Source organism: Hemicordylus capensis, chromosome 9 (genome assembly GCF_027244095.1).
Source record: "Hemicordylus capensis ecotype Gifberg chromosome 9, rHemCap1.1.pri, whole genome shotgun sequence".
NCBI classification, from domain to species: Eukaryota; Metazoa; Chordata; class Lepidosauria; order Squamata; family Cordylidae; genus Hemicordylus; species Hemicordylus capensis.
In genome coordinates, this window is record NC_069665.1 from 4,720,400 (window position 1) to 4,736,825 (window position 16,426).

At 46.0% G+C, this 16,426-nt stretch overlaps 1 protein-coding gene across 4 annotated transcripts in view; it reads right to left on the reverse strand.

Moving 5' to 3' along the window:
- The window catches only part of CETP (cholesteryl ester transfer protein), a 46,582-nt gene that overhangs the window by 8,866 nt on the left and 21,290 nt on the right, over positions 1-16,426 (reverse strand). For 2 of the 4 annotated variants that reach the window (XM_053270679.1, XM_053270676.1), the window contains 8 exons: positions 9,143-9,485; positions 8,265-8,379; positions 5,826-5,960; positions 5,071-5,141; positions 3,569-3,656; positions 2,590-2,659; positions 1,981-2,041; positions 922-1,013 (listed from right to left, as the gene is read on the reverse strand). In XM_053270679.1, the coding sequence (XP_053126654.1) occupies positions 922-1,013; positions 1,981-2,041; positions 2,590-2,659; positions 3,569-3,656; positions 5,071-5,141; positions 5,826-5,960; positions 8,265-8,379; positions 9,143-9,269 (759 nt within the window). In that variant the 5' untranslated portion in view covers positions 9,270-9,485. Of the gene's footprint in view, positions 1-921; positions 1,014-1,980; positions 2,042-2,589; positions 2,660-3,568; positions 3,657-5,070; positions 5,142-5,825; positions 5,961-8,264; positions 8,380-9,142; positions 9,486-14,041; positions 14,121-14,547; positions 14,816-16,426 lie in introns of those variants that run through there. The other 2 variants (XM_053270677.1, XM_053270678.1) reach the window with 2 other exon arrangements.

Genomic DNA, 16,426 nt, shown 5'->3' on the forward strand with positions numbered 1-16,426 from the left:
CTTTGCCTTCATAAAAAAGGCTAACACGCCCCTTGCTGCCCCAGCCTTTAGATCCCCTGGAATGACTTGGCATAGGGCTTTGGTACTGATCACAGATGTAGCGCAGGGTAAAAGAGCTATGTCTATATAAATCGTCCAAGAGCATCTCATTGTTCGCATGAGAAACCTATACACAGGTCAGGGAGCCACAATCCAGACAGAACATGGTGAAACAGACTGGTGCCAGATCGGCAAAGGAGTAAGACAAGGCTGTCTACTTTCTCCTTCTTTATTCAACTTATATGCTGGACATATACTGAGAGAAGCTGGATTGGAAGAAGATGAGCGTGGTTTTAAAGCTGGAGGAAGAAACATCAATAACGCGCGCTACGCTGATGACACCACTCTGATAGCTGAGAATGTGGATGATCTGCAAGCTCTAGTAATGAAAGTCAAGGAGCCCAGTGGAAAAAATGGGACTACGACTAAATGTCAAGAAGACTAACAAATGACAACGGGTACAGCAACCAGCCTCGGAATTCATAACGAAGACATCGAAGTGGTGGATAGCTTCTGCCTTTTAGGTATATGAAGGCAGCCCTCTTCAGTCCACTGCAAGGAGGTTGGCACAGTGGGGAATGGGCAATTTAAGAAGAATTGTGATTTAAGACTGGTTTTAATTTGCTTTATGTTTGTTGCAAACTGTCCAGAGATGCACGGTTGGTGTAGTATACAAATATAGACTTTATTATGGTCAGATAGATAAGATACAAATATACTAAATTGATTAATTGATTGATTGATTGATTGGCTCTCACATTGAAAGGCTTTTTGTTTGCCAGTGTGGTCCCTACTTGAAAGGACAAACCCCACTGAAGTAGCCGCAGCCACAATACTGCTTTGCTCCCTATGGGGTGATTGACTTTGAGGCTGTTCTTTTACCTTATGATGTGTTTCTATGTAGTTTGATTTTATTACTGGAGCTGATGTCAGATCAGTGTCCACTCCTATATCCCCATCTTGGAGGAAGTTTGCTGCCAGAAGATAAAAAGGAGAACAGCCTGTGCTCCTCAATCAGCTCAACAACGCATGTGAAATTATTCCCTTCATGTTTACTCCACCCTTCCTCCAAGGGGCTCAGGGCAATGTTAAGGTTCTCTCCCTCCCATCTTATCCTCACAACGACCCTCTGAGGTAGGCCAAGCTGAGAGAGAGTGACTAGCCCAAGGGCACTAAGTGAGCTTCATAGCTGAGTGAGGATTTGAACCTGAGCTTTCCCAGCCCTGGTCCACCAAAAGACCACCCTAGCTCTCAAAGACAGCCTCTTTTTTAAAAGGTGTTTTATAGCTGCCTCCCTCCCAAACCCAAAGCACCTTATGTCGATTTAACTAAGTGTTTATTAAGAAACAACTCCATTTTCTCTTTCTCTTTCCCCACCCTTTTCTTTTTCTCACCATACAGAATCTCCCATCAGGACAAAGTTATCATCAACAACGAAACATAAAAGATACTATCAGGCAACCCCGGCAAGAACCATGCCTTGGATCTAGAGGCACTTCTCCATTAGAGATCTAATTGCTATACTGCACAAATACCATCGAAGAAAGGGAGGCTCTTCACCTTGTCCCCTAAAGCAAGGAGGTAAAGAAGGAATCCATTTTTGTATGAACTCCCTACTGTCATTTCAACTTGAAATACACCAGGAGCATTTCCTGACAGGGCTTTTAGCTCACTTCTCCTCCGGAAAGACGGGTGTGCAATCACATATCGGCCAGATTTACCCTGAAGTCCCTGTGAGTGATCAGGGATCACTTGACACACAATTCGGGTTTTTAATTGCCCGTTAGAGTGTAGCCCAATTTATGTCCAGGGTAAAAACAAAACAAAAAACCACTTTTTGTGGCAGGTTTCTTGGGCAAATTTGAATTCGCAGTAAACCCTTGCAGTAAACCCCTGGCATAGCCTGCTGTCTGGAAATGCTGATGGTGAGTGGGAATTTACCTGCCCGGTCTTGAATGAAATCTGCCAGCAGCTGAGAAAGGAAGTTAATCTCTTTACAAACCTACAAAGGAGGAGATATGTTAATATGTACTCCCCTATAGCAGTTTTGTAACATGTGATGCTGACCATTCTTGGAAATCGTGCGGTGCTCCTATTTAGCTGAACTTTGTATAATGAGCATTTAAGCATCTCCAGCCCCGCCAGTAACAGAGATCTAGTTGGTGGGAACTAGGGACAGGGCCTTTTTGGCTGTGGCCCCTCAGCCTTGGAATGTCCTCCCCAAAGAGCGTCATCATGCTCCTCCCTCTGGGTCTTTAAAAGAAACAAATAAAGATCCATCTTTAGAGAAGCTTTTTAATGTTTTATCTGCTGCTCATATCTGGTGGCTTTTTAGCTTGTAACTTCTTAATTTGTAATATCCACTGCACTGGAACCTGATTAATTCTTCCATGTTCATGACACTCTGTATAGACATACTAGCTAGATCCATATTAATTTCTCCATCAACACATCTGTCTAATTTATATTTCTATACCACCTGATATATGTATCTCTAGGAAATGTAGATAATCCAAGTTACAACAATATAATCATTTATGTTTTTCTTACCTGGCTTTTGAGAACCAGTTTCAAGGTAAATGAGATGAAATTTGTAAAAAGCTGTTTTAGCCATCCTGGACTGTTGGGAGAAAAACTAGATGTGAGCTTAAAAATTCATTTGGAAGCACACACACAGAGCTATGTGGATTTTTCTCCTGCCTTATCTTGTGTGATCTCTCAGTGGGGTTACAACATAACAGAATCTAAATGTACGCCAATCTGAAGAAGATCCAAATGCCAGCAATTCTCCATATTAAAAAGTAGGGAGTTGCATTGAATTGTTAAAGCGTGACTCAGTTCCAGGTAGGTTCATTGGCATTTTCCCAACACTCTGGTTGACTTCTGATTCAGTCACTAACTTTCAGAAGTGGTTGGGTAATCAGACACTTGGAACCTGTTTAGATACTGAATAATATAAAACTCTTTGGCTTCCAATAAGAACACTGCAGAATGAATACCATGATAACAATCTAGGCTTCACAACCGCATGTGCAAAGCACACATGCCACAAGCCACGCTCCTGGCGTCTGACACCAGGGGGCGGGACCAATGCCAAGGATGGGTCCTGTCAGCACTTCCCCAGTTAGCGGTCCATGGAATTGCTGTAAAAAAAAATTGCTCCCCTCCTGTCCCTGTACTGGGTACTGAATTCCCCTTAACCAGTATAGCTCCAAATTGGTTCGGTTCGAACTGGGCCTGGTTTGGTTTGAACTCACACTGGCCAAGGCCGATCTGACCCCGTCATTCCGAGCGGCTCCGATGTCAAGCCTGGCTCGAACCGAGCCGGCTCGCACACCCCTGCAGTGTGGACATGGTGGTCGTCTGCACTGACAGACAACCAAACACCCCAGGCTTTCTTGTCTGTTCCCCTCCCTTTGTTACACTTCTTCACCAAACTGCAGACTGCCATGGGCAAGATGGGTATGGAAGCCCGTCCAAGGACATATAGTGCCCAAGCCTGGCACACATTTCAGAGGAAGAGACATACTCTCTATCTCCCTGGAGATGCAGGGTCAGCTTGTGGAAGGTCAGGTAACAGTCTGAAGTGTCCACGGCCACACGCTCATTTTCACAGTCTGTAACAACAGGGATATACCTTGGGTTACTAGAAAGCCAGGTCAGTTTTGCATTCTCCAACTCCTCTGCATGCGGCCAAGCACATGAAGTCTGCTCAAGAAGCAGTTTAGTGAGTGCTCAAGTTTCGAAGAGAAATAGAATGGAGAATCCACACTAGGAAGGAGGTTGCTTTATATTCCTAGCGCCATCTGCTGCCAATTTGTGGCAGTCGGTGAAACCACTCTGTTTTCATACTCCTTTTATTCTACCTTAAAAGGACGATTCTTTCATGGTCTCTGCTTGCTACAGATTGTCAGCAGATGGCTCGAAGCATATAATGCAAGCTCCTTCTTCCTAGTGTGGATTTGCCATTTTTTTGAACTGAAGTTGAGATATACCAGGGTCTGGAAGCGTCCCAAGCATCCCTAAAGAAGATATCAGTAATAATGGCATGCAAACATTCCTTAGAAGACAGCTTGCCTACCATTACCAATCACCTCCTTCACCACAAATCAGCAGAGAAACCTTGTAGGATGCACTTTCGGTTCATACTTGGTGACGATGCACAAAAAGCTTGGTCAGTGCACCAGAGGAACTGAGCACATGCTCCAGAACTCTTGGCAGACAAGTCAATATGGACTCGGAGCAGGGCCCTGATGATAGAAAATTTGAAACCCATACTATTCAATCAATGAAACCGAAATGGCATCTTAAGTCTCACCCCACAGGTAAAACTTACATTGGAAGCTGCCGCCTCCTGAGTCAGGCCATCAGCCCATCTAGCTCAGTACTGGCCACACTGACTGGCAGCAGCTCTCCAGATAGGAGTCTTTCCCAGCCCTGTCTGGAGACGCTGCTAGGGATTAAATTCCAAGAAGATGCTTTCCCACTGAGCTACAGCCCCGCCCACAAATCTTCAAAATTCTGCTTTCTTTTAGGTTTTTTTTGCAGTGTGTGGTTGGAGAAACACATATTAATATACTGCATTTCAACAAAAGTTTCCAAAGAGGATCTATTTATTTAATAATAAATAAATACATAGAGGATTTATTTATTTAAGTGATGGCTCCCTGTCCCCAAAGGGCTCACAATCCAAAAAGAAACACAAGATAGACACCAGCAACAGTCACGGGAGGGATGCTGTGCTGGGGATGGATAGGGCCAGTTGCTCTCCCCCTGCTAAATAAAGAGAATCACCACATTAAAAAGGTGCCTCTCTGCCCAGCCAGCAGGGCAAAGAGCTGGCAGTGGAGATGTGAGATGCTGTCAATCCAGTTGCAAATGCCAAGCATTGACATACATCGGAATAGCTCTATTGGTCTCAGATATAATAAAAATCAAACAAACGGAATGTTAGATAAATTGAGGGCAAAGAAATGAAGAGCTAACCTGTATAGCAATCACAACATCTTTGAATGTTCCATGACTACTCACTCAGTTTGATATTTATCTGGAGATCAATGGAGGAATCAATTTCAAAGTCAATATTATGGATGAGTTTCACTCTGCAACAATATTAAAAGAAAGAGAGAATACACAAAAGACGTCATTCACAGCAAATACACGACCAGTTAAAACATCAATGAGAGCCTTAAGAACACAGTTTAGACTAGTCCCCTTAGCTAAGCAGGGTCCACCCTGGTTGCATATGAATGGGAGACGAGAATTGTGAGCACTGTCAGATATTCCCCCACTTAGGGGATGGAGCAACTCTGGGAAGAGCATCTAGGTTCCCAGTTCCCTCCCTGGCAACATCTCCAAGGTAGGGCTGAGAGAGATTCCTGCCTGCAACCTTGGAGAAGCCACTGCCAGTCTGTGAAGACAATACTGAGCTAGATAGACCAATACTGAGCTAGATAGACTCAGTATATGGCAGCTTCCTATGTTCCACAGTTAAGGACAGAGGAGATGGATAAAATTCAGTGGGAAGTCTGAGAGCTCAGTGCTAGCAGAGTTGCTTTGCATGCATATCAAAATCTGATGATGGGCTTTGTGCAGACCTCAAGGGATGCTGGAGGTGAAGTCAGCAGCTGCCAAGTCAGGCCAGAGGTATCCTCACTCCCCTCCACACATGTGGGACAGGCCAGGGAGAGGTGCCGCCTGCAGATCTGGCAGAGGCATCCAAAGATGCTGCCCAGGTCAAAGGCTGCTAGGGAGGGGCACCCGCTGATTTCTCTGGAAATACTTACAGCCAGGCACCCACATAGCCATAGCTCAGGGTTCCTTTGAAGGATGCCGAAACATTCTGGATTGCTAGGTCAATGGCATCATCCTCCTTGAAATCCACCGTACTGTTTTCGATGGACAGGTCACCGATATGGATGCTAAGGAAAGGAGAGAACAGGGAATAATTGTCCCAGTCAGGCTTGGTGAAGGGTGCATCTCCATAGATCTATCCAAAATGGGTTTCTCCCCCACCCCAAGATGCATTCATTTTTCACATCCAAGAGCATGGTATTCCCCACTCCCGGGGATGGGGCCATTGCTCAGTGGAAGATCACAGCTTTTAGAAAGCTTGTAAAGACTTGGCTTTTTGCCCAGGCTTTTACATAATCGTTCTTTCTGCTGCTTCTGTGTGTTTTTACCTGTTGTATTGTTTTTATGCCTGTTTTTATATGTTTTATATATTTTTTAGCTTGATGTTTTTATTGCCTTTTTATTGTATGTTTTAACTTTTGTAAACCGCCTTGGGTTTGTCTTTTAACGAAAGGCGGTATATAAATGCAAAAATAAATAAATAAAAATAAATAAATAAAAAGATCATCTGTTTTGCATGCAGAAGGACCCAGGCTCCCTCCCTGGCAGTTGGGCTGAGAAAACCTCCTGCCGGAAAGCATGGAGAGCAGCAGGGGCATAGCAAGGTTGGAGGGGGCCCAGAGACAAGATTTTAAAATGCCCCCCCACTCACTAAAGCTCAGCTCATGAAGTAAAGAACTCTTAAATGAGGCTGAATAGTGGTAACAAAAAGCAGAGTAAAATGTATAGATATAGATATATATCTACAGGTATATATAGAGAGAGAGACCTATGTACCACAATAGAACATCATCCTAAATTATTTTTTTTAAGGTTTTGTAAGTTGTGGACGATGCCAGTCATTTAATGGGGATAGAGAAAGACATGCTCTTCTGGTAGCTCCAGGTCTTAACACTGAATGAATACAACTGAATGAAGGCCGGGCGAGTGTGTGGCTGGGGGAGTCAGTCATGTGACTTGCCTCTGGGGGGCCCCCCAAGGCAGTGGGCCCCCAGACAACTGTCTCCCCTTGCCCTATTATAGTTACGCCCCTGGAGAGCAGCTGGCAGTCAGTGCAGGCAACACTGAGCTATATGGACTGAGGGTCTGACTCGGTATATGGAAACATCAACCACTAGTAAACCCTCACACAACTGTGGGCTATGCAGCACAACATGAAGAAGTGATACAGTTGTTGGAAGTTAAGGACTTTGCACTGTCTCTTTGTCTCAGACAGTGGAGGACAGACTAGTAAGTCAGAGGGCTAGAGGGTCAAGACATTGGTCACCCCTTCTCCACTGCTCTGACACTATCCCTTTGGATATGTAGATTGCTACTCTTAGGGATCAACTTCCTCTTCCTCTCTCTCCTCTTCCCCGCCTGCCCTTCTACCTTGCAACATGGCAAGCTCCTCTCCCTGCACCATATGTGCAGAGAGGATGCAGAATCCATCTGCATCCAGCTAGATAGGTAGATTAGAGATCCTAACTCCTCACTTTCCTATCTAGAATGGAGTTCCTTAATGAATGCCTTATATATTGATTTGGAACTATGAATTGGCTCCAAGTTACTTTACTCTCAGCATACATGCATGCCTAACTAAATCCGCTGTGTTGTGCCTCTGTGCACTCTGCTATAATGAGAAAGGGATTCTCTCACCACAGAGAATTTCCAACAACAGTCACCACCAAGTGGATTCCAGTTACGCTTTGTACGTGCAATAGAGGCCACCAGCTGAACTCTGTCCCCCCACTGGCCGCTGGGAACCTCGTTACGCCCCTGCTTCCAGCACTTGGAAATGCTGCACAAATGCCAAATGGGACGACAACCCTTTGCTAACTGAGCAGAGAGGCACCTTTTTAATGTTAGCAACTGGCTCTATCCAGCCTCAGCACAGCATTTTGCCAGTGGTTATTGCTGTTGTCTATCGTACATTTTAAAATGCGAGGCAAAGAGCTCACATTTTAGACGGGGAGCCCTTTGGGAACAGGGGACCATCTTGTCTGTTTATTTTTCTATTTAGACATTGATTTACATAGCAAACCATCATATGTAAAAGTTAGTTTTTATTGTTGTTACTGTTTAATGGTTGTTTTAAATTTTTTAATGGCTTTAATGTTTTAATTCTCACTTATTGTTTATTTTGTAAACCACCATGAGACATAGGTATGAGGTGAGATATAAATGCAATGAATGAATGAATGAATGAAATAAACCGCTTTGAGCACTTTTGTTGAAAAGCGGCATATCAATACACCCAGTAGTATCAGCCTGCTTGTTCCCTCCCTCCCTCATCAAGAGGTGGCAACACACTCTCTCTTGCAGGGGGTCCCATATGCAATTTCTGTTTGGGGGTGGCGATCTAAGAAACAGGCTTTGAAAACCACACTTACTTCGTCAATCCATAGGTAACACCGCCGAGGAAGCGCACGTACTTCTCTCCTTTAATATCTGGGTAGGTCGCCTGGTGAAATGCCGTTTGAATGACCTGAGCGGTTTGTTCATTCACTGAGCACAAAGACACACCAGTCAGGAACCCGTCTCTATTCTGCAAAAGTTTCCCCGGCTTTCTTTTGGTAAGCAGGGATTGGGTCAGACACAAGGCAAAGCCATAGCTTGTGCCAGGGGTTCCTCCTAACCCCAGATGAAGTTGGACTACAACTCTCATCACCCAGAGTCAACGAGCTGTGGTGAGGGATGATGGGAGCTGTAGTCCAACTGCATTTGGGGATTCAGGGCTGACAATCCCTAGCATAGTTGACCACGCCACATGGCTTGAGTTTCCACAAGCATGGCATGAAGGTGGCAACAACCCTCTCCAGATGTTGCTCCCAGCAACATTCAGGGCTAGACTGCCTCTGACCATGGAGGTTCTGTTTATTTAAGCTTAGCCAGGAAAACAAACAAATGGATCACGGAACAAATCAACCCAGAATTTTCACTCGAGGCACAAATGACCAGGCTCAAACTATCATATTTTGGACACATTATGCGTCCCCTGAGAAGTCCATAATGCTGGGAAAAGCTGAAGGAAAGAGAAGAAGAGGACGACCAGCAGCAAGGTGGATGGACTTGATTATGACAGCAACGAATAATCCATGAGACCTAAAAGGCCAAGTTGAAGACAGATCATCCTGGAGAAAAATCTATCAATGTGGTCGCTAAGAGTTGACACTGACTTGATGTCAATCAGTCAATCAGACAGTCCAACCACATCTGGGGACCCATGTTTGAGAGCCCCCGCTAAAAAGCACCAAAAGCAGCAACTTACACACTAGCGCAGCAGGCTTTGTGATTCTGAATACAATTCCTGAGCCTTTGGAAGAGGAGGGGTCCAAGTGGCACGTGAATGACCAACTGATGAGAGCGACCAAGATGCCCAGGATCCTTAACTTCATCCTCCAAGAAGCCCAGAAGCTGCAGCTAGAGAGAGCTGAAGATCACAGCAGTGGCTGCTCCTGTCCTCTGGCTGCTTCTATACTCCATGGCTCTGTTATTCTCTGGCAGGATGTGACCCTCTTCCTCACTTCTGATCAGCCTCTAGTGTGGACACTGTCTGCTTAACCCTTGCACAACCGACATCTTGCCTTCATGGGATTTGGACCTGAACATGCCTGAAGAAAAATCCACATGACTTAACATTTTGGAGACGGTATCCTGAAAATAAAGGGTACCTTTGTGGACAGGTTCTGGGGCAGGGCTTTTAAAAAGGAAAATCCAGAATTGCCCAGCGGTATGGGAGTTTAATTCCTGCGTGTAGCATGCACCACTATAACACACACCCAGGCATTATCTTCGTCTCTGCACACACATACCTAGAGTCACATTCCATGACATTTAAAACCTACACAGAGTAGAGGAAAATACAAATACAATGAATATTTATATATTGCTTTTTGACAGAAGTTCCCAAAGCGGTTGACATAAATAAATAAATAAGATGGCTCCCTGTCCCCAAAGGGCTCTCAATCTAAAAACGAAACATAAGATAAACGCCAGCAACAGTCATTCGAGGGATGCTGTGCTGGGGATGGATAGGGCCAGTGGCTCTCCCCCTGCTCAATAAAGAGAACCACCACTTTTAAAAGGTGCCTCTTTTTGCATCCTCAGAACCGGGAATTTAACACAGGAGAGCCAGTCCTGCGATAACCAGCACGAACTCTCCCTCTCTGCCAAGCAGGATTTGCCTTGGTTTGCATTTGGATGGGTGCCTGCATGCGAGATCAGTCTGCTGTATTGTTTGTCCTGCTCTGCAGGCAGAAGGTGCCAGGTTCAATCCTTGGCAGTATCTCCAGAGAGGAGATACTCCCGTTATCCCTGGCACTATCTCTAATTGGAGGAGATGCTGGGAGTTGTGGTCCAAAATCTGTTGGAGGGCCAAAGTTTTGCAGGCCTGGTGTAGACAATACTGAGTTAGATGGACCAATGGTCTGATTCGATATAAGACAGCTTTCTATGTTCCTGCAAGGCTGTTTGGGAATGGGGCTGCAGTTCAGAGGAAGAGAAAAATTCATGAAGAAGGAGAGGTCTCTCTATGGCTATTTGTCAAGATAAATAAATAGAACCTCTATAGTCAGAGCAGCCTATCTCAGAATACCAGTTGCTGGGGAGCAACCTGGAGAGGGTTGGTGCCTTCTCCATGCCCTGCTTGTAGACTATGAGGCATCTGGTTGAAGTCAGTGGTGCACGTTACAGTCACAAATCACTTAAATCCCTCCAAATTCAATGGCATTTCAGTCCAATTAACGTCTTCTGGATTGGGGCTGCAAGTCCCTGTCCAGTTACCCATGATGCATGTGTAGCCTCAGAAAAACAGTCCTAGCTGCTCAAAAGGAAGACATTCCAGCCCTAATTATGTTCACTCTAGCCATTGTGGCTGGGGATGTTGGGAGTTGTAGTCCAACCACATCTGGGGAGCCAAGGTCCAATTATGACCAAGAGACAGTTCAGAGTAGGTTGCCTGTTGCTTGTCTCCATAGCAGTCAAAAATGCCCAGAACAAACATACAGGAAAGTAAGTGTGGAGGGGGTGAATTCCAGTGGCCCATTTCTACCCTGCACATTTTAAAAATAAACCTTTTGGGGTCTACGGCTGAAGCATACTTCCAATCTCATTTCTGGAGATGTCTGCCTTCGTGACCAGACATCAGGGAGCCATAACCACGTCCTGTCAGGATAGCCTAACGATATCAAGGAGGCTAGTCTGGAATTACCAGGAATTTCATGCCTTCCATTAAGAAGGGGACTTCAGTTATCAGCTCCAGAAGTAAAATGCTGGAACAAGAATAGCTGTAATCTCTTCCGGCCATCACTGACCCCTTGATTGCTAACTTGTCCTAAAGTATCAGGTTTTCCTCGTTTAGTGATTTCTAAATATCTTGGGACTTCCTGCAGGCTTTTCCATTGTCCCTGGTGTTGGGAGTGAGGGCCCAAAGGAGATCCAGTCCTATTATTGTTGTGTTTTGTGAGTGTAGCCTGAGCTAAAGAGGTGAACGGCCTCCAATAACCCTTTCCTGGAGGTACCCCCTCCTGCAAGGGGGAAATGTTCCGAGAGACTTGTCTGAATTTAGCCAGAAAGAATACTCAAATGATATTGCTGGACTACAACTCCCATCATGCCCTGTCAGAATGGAAGGGGATGATGGGAGTTGTAATGAAACAACATCTAGAGACCCAAGGTTGGGAATCCCTGCCCTAGGGAACCAAGTGGAAAGGATGGGGATGTAAAAAGAGTCCCACCAGGATAAAGGCCAGACCTGCTTCCCTAGTAGCCACTCTGCTTCCTATAGTAGCCATCCAGGTGGTCCCCAAGAGCCCCCAGGTGGGACATGGAGGCCACAGCCCTCTCCTGTTATTTACAGACCCACCCCCCAGTATCAGTGTTTACAGATGCACTGCTCCTGAATCTGGAGGGTCCATATACCTATCATAGCTAATAGCACAGATAGCTCTCCATGAATTTGTCTAAGCTGCTTTTAAAACCATCCAAAAGAATAGCTGCCGTCACATCTCGGGGCAGTGAATCCTGTCAATGAGCCATGCATTTTGGGTAGAACCACTTTCTCTCATCTGTTCCAAATCAACAATCACAGAATAGAATATTAGAGTCAGAAGGAACAACTATGGGAGGAGAGCTGGTCTGGTGGGAGCAAGCATGACTTGTACCCTTTGCTAAGCAGGGTCCACTCTGGTTTGCATTTGAATGGGAGACTCCATGTGTGAGCACTGGAAGCTATTCTCCTTAAGGGAGGGGGCCGTTCTGGGAGAACACCTGAATGCCAGTATGCAGAAGGTTCCAAGTTCCCTCCCTGGCAGCACCTCCAAGAGAGGCCTGAGAGAGCCTTTCTTATACAGAGTCAGACCCTTGGCCTATCTGGCTCAGTACTGCCTACACAGACTGGCAGCAGCTCTCCAAGGTTTCAGGCAGGCATCTCTCCCAGCCCTACCTGGAGATTCTGCCAGGGATTGAAATGGGGACCTTCTGCATGCAAGTAGATGCTCTCCCTCTGAGCTACGGTCCTGCCCACAACAATAATTTCTTACTATGTTCAGGTAGTCTCCCATACAAATGCAAACCAAGGTAGACCCTGCTTAGCAAAGGGGCCAGTTCATGTCTGCTACAAGACCAGCTCTGTCCCCGGTAACTTTCACTGAGTGACTGCAGAGGGTTGCCACATGTACAAGAACATTGATGAAGGTTCACATGAGAGAGAGTTCTGTTGGGGCTAGAACCTGCCACCACGACCACCCTCCAAGCATTCGTTCTCTTTTTTGCACAAGCTTTCATGGCTGACATCCTGACTCACAAAGCACTTGCAGAAGGCTGCGCTAGCAACTTCCAGGTCTGGTGTTGGTGTTCCAGACTAGAGATGGACTACTGCAAGCATGCTTCCAGCTGCATTTGTGGCATGCCACGTCTGCTTGAAATGGAACTTTTGCACAAGAGTGCAAATCCCTGGGTCTTTTTTTCTTTTTTCAGCAGCTATGCCGTCTTCCTGCAAAAATGCACTTTTGTTGGTAGCACAAGTACTTCCTTAGGATGTCAGCCCCTGAATTCAGGTCCCTGGGTAGAAACGGTGTAGCTTTTGAAGAACTTTGCTTTGCAGCTCAATCTGGTGTGTGTGTTTTTTTTAAGCCTTCCTGAGTTGAAGAAGTGAATGGCCTCAGATACCCTTCCTTAAGGTAGGGAGTTACTGCTGGTCATTGACCTCTCTGAAGCAGGAATCGGAAAACCAATTATTCTTTCTCAGAGCACAAACAGTCCTCTTTACCAAGTGAGACACTGAAGGTTCAGTTATTTCTCAGTAGTGCAAATCTCATATCAATTGACATTTGGTTGTCAATTTCAGACAATCAGGGCATTTATTTATTTTTAGCCATAGCCATAACAAAGACATTTGACTCAAAAATCAGGTGGGACAAAAAATCTGGTGGGGGGAAAAACTCATGGGACATTCATTCAAAAACACAAAACATCAACTCAGAATAATAGCTTGCCACATACTTTGAGGGCAGAAACTTTAAAAGCTGGGTCTTTTTCTTTCCTTGGAACATAGGGCCTAGTATTAGCCTATTGTAATGCATAGGACCCCAAAGGCTTCCCAGGGTAAAGCACAAGCAACAGCCAAATACATACATCACACAAACCCCTGTTAGAAATCACAACCAAAACAATATTACCCCTGCTAATTGGGCAAAGAGGCACCTTTTACCGTGGTGATTCTCTTTATTTAGCAGGGGGAGAGTAACTGGCCCTATCCACCCCCAGCACAGTTCTTCCAGTGATTGTTGCTGGTGTGTGTCTTATGTTTCTTTTTAGAATGTGAGCCCTTTGGGGACAGGGAGCCATCTTATTTGTTTTATTTCTCTTTGTAAACCGCCCTGAGCCATTTTTGGAAGGGCGGTATAGAAATTGAATTAATAATAATAATAATAATAATAATAATAAATTAATAAATTTATTATCACAATATCAAAAAGCAGCTTTACTGGGAACAGCCTATATTTTGCGACGATATCTATAATAACCAACAGTATTGATGATAAAATTCAGCCATCCCAGGTCCTTGGGAAGGACTCGATGTCTGGATAAAACAAACCAGTCAATAACACCTGTCTGACTGTGTAAACAAGGAATAAATGGATCAAACTTTCCACTTCCCCTGACTCACATGAACTCCGGCGTTCTTCAGTAGGAATCCCAGACGTACAGCCTATTAACACAGCACAGCAGATGCTAGAACATTGAACCTAGCAAGTGAAAAGGCATAGCTAAGCCTTACCTCTGCCTAATTGTTGATTTAATAATAAATAATCATCAGCTTCATTAGCCACCCTATAACAAATGGTTCTCTTTCTTATTTATGACATTATTCTGCTGTAGGGGGTTGCGGAGCTAGGTTGCCATTTTGCAGAATGGACACCAGAGACCCTTCTAACCTCTACCCCATACACAGCACACAGAAGGCACCAGCTTCAATCCCTGCTACTAGAGATAGAGGATCTCTAAGCAGCAGGGCTGTGTAAGACCCCAACCTGTACAGGGCCAAGATAGGTCTGTTTGGGACCTATCACCTGTGCACTTGGCTCTTGACCAAATCTTGGGTCCAAATGCCTCCTTGAGAGATGGAAAGGTGTAACTCCACGCCCAATGAAGGAGGTGGTGGTTAGGGCCTACCTGATAAAAGCTTATTTGGACCCAGCCAGCCTGAATAACCTTTGCCAGCCTCTAACTTTCCATTCCTGAGCAAAGGCCTGGAGCATGTGTATCTCATTCCAGATCAGCACCGGCCACATCACAGGGCCAGAGTCCAGCCAAGTGGGTACAGCCTCCAGCCAGACAAGGAAACGAGCAGACAATCAGGACCTTGGAGAGCATCCAGGTTCACAACAGAGACAGCAGATTGCAGGGCTACATGCACACTAACATAATGGATGCTGCTCCAGCAAAGGCCTGTAGCTGACTGTGGTCTTAAGTAGGCCTGCCTGTTAGTTGGCCTTGGCTCCACCCTCCTTTCTGGCAGTATCTGGCAGGCTTAAAGGACCAGTGTCCAATTTCACAGACAATGGCTCTGATGGCACTAGGGAGCTGGTCCAAGCAAGAGTGTATCTTTGAGCCATGGCGGGGTGGTGGGGTGGGGTGGTAGAGTTTGATTCCCCTGAGAGTTTCCACTGGAGGCTTCCTCACCAGATCCATCCCTGTTGGTCAGGGTGATCCCAGAGCCTAAGACATAACAACATGGTGGTGCCCCAGCTCCAGGAAGTTTTGGAGGAAACTGATTACCTAGATCAGGGTGGCAAAACCTTGGTCCTCCAGCTTATGCTGGACTACAGCTCCCATCAGCCTTAACTATTGGCCACTGCAATTGGGAATGCTAGGAACTGTAGTCAGCCACATCTGGGAATCCCTGATACAGGGAACACTGACGAGGTCCTGTTTTGGTCTGTGGAATATTGGAAGATATAGTAATGTGCAGTGGATACTGCCCTTTGCCTTTCGCAGTGGAGAACATTCATCCCACGATATCAACACGATCAGACTTGCAGGGCGTGCAGGATCTCATGGGGGACACTGCATTTGATCACTCTCTGGGTTTGTTTCTTGGCTCAAATTCCAGGCATGCCCTTCCCCCGGTGCGTACAAAGAGCAATAAAAAGCCATTCCCTGCAAGATCCATTAATCTAAATCACTGTAGGGGAGGCCAATGCTTCCACTCAGCATCTGTTTCCTGAGATAGTTTTTCCGGGTACTAAAGCTCTCTTTAGTTCTTGGAGCAAAGGCTCCCCGAGGGAACAGGGCCAGCTCAAGAAACTTCACCAGCAGCTGCTGCTGCTGCTGAACAGTGTGAGCCTAGAGGTGTATTCCAAGATCTCCTCCAATCTGAGCCTGAGGATGCTGGGACAATTCTTGCAGTCACAATCTACAGCAAAGGATCATGGGCCATGCACCATTTAGGAGTATCACCATCCCAAAGCAACTGTGTCAGCATTAGCACTGCACAGGACTACCTTTCTTTTAACGACCCCCCGTCTATTTATTACATTTCTATTCCACCCTTCTCCCGGGAGCTAAGAGCAAGGTGCCAAGGGGGCATGCCATGCCATGCCAAGCAGCAACTTGCTCCCAAGGAAACAAGTTGACTTGACACTGGTCAGTAGTGTCACAAAAGAATCAGGGCAATTTCCTGAGCCCTGCGTGCCATCCCTGGCTTTGCACCAGGGAGGGGAACAGCCTGGGGGCGGGGGGAGATGAAGCAGCCCAGCAGCAGCAGTGGCAACAGCAGTGATGGCTCCATGGCCAGCTCAGCCCATCACCCCACTGGGCACGCCCCAGCCCAAGGAGGAAGAAGAGGAAGAAGGGGAGGAGGAGGAGTGGAGAGGGTGGGTGCAGCTGTCTCAGTCCAGGGGGCTCAGTTCAGGCAGAGGGCACAACCCGGGCCAAGAAGCCAGTGGAAAGCTGGTCTGGTGGTCGCAAGCATGACGTGTCCCCTTAGCTAAGCAGGGTCTGCCCTGGTTGCATATGAATGGGAGACAAGAATTGTGAGCACTGTCAGATA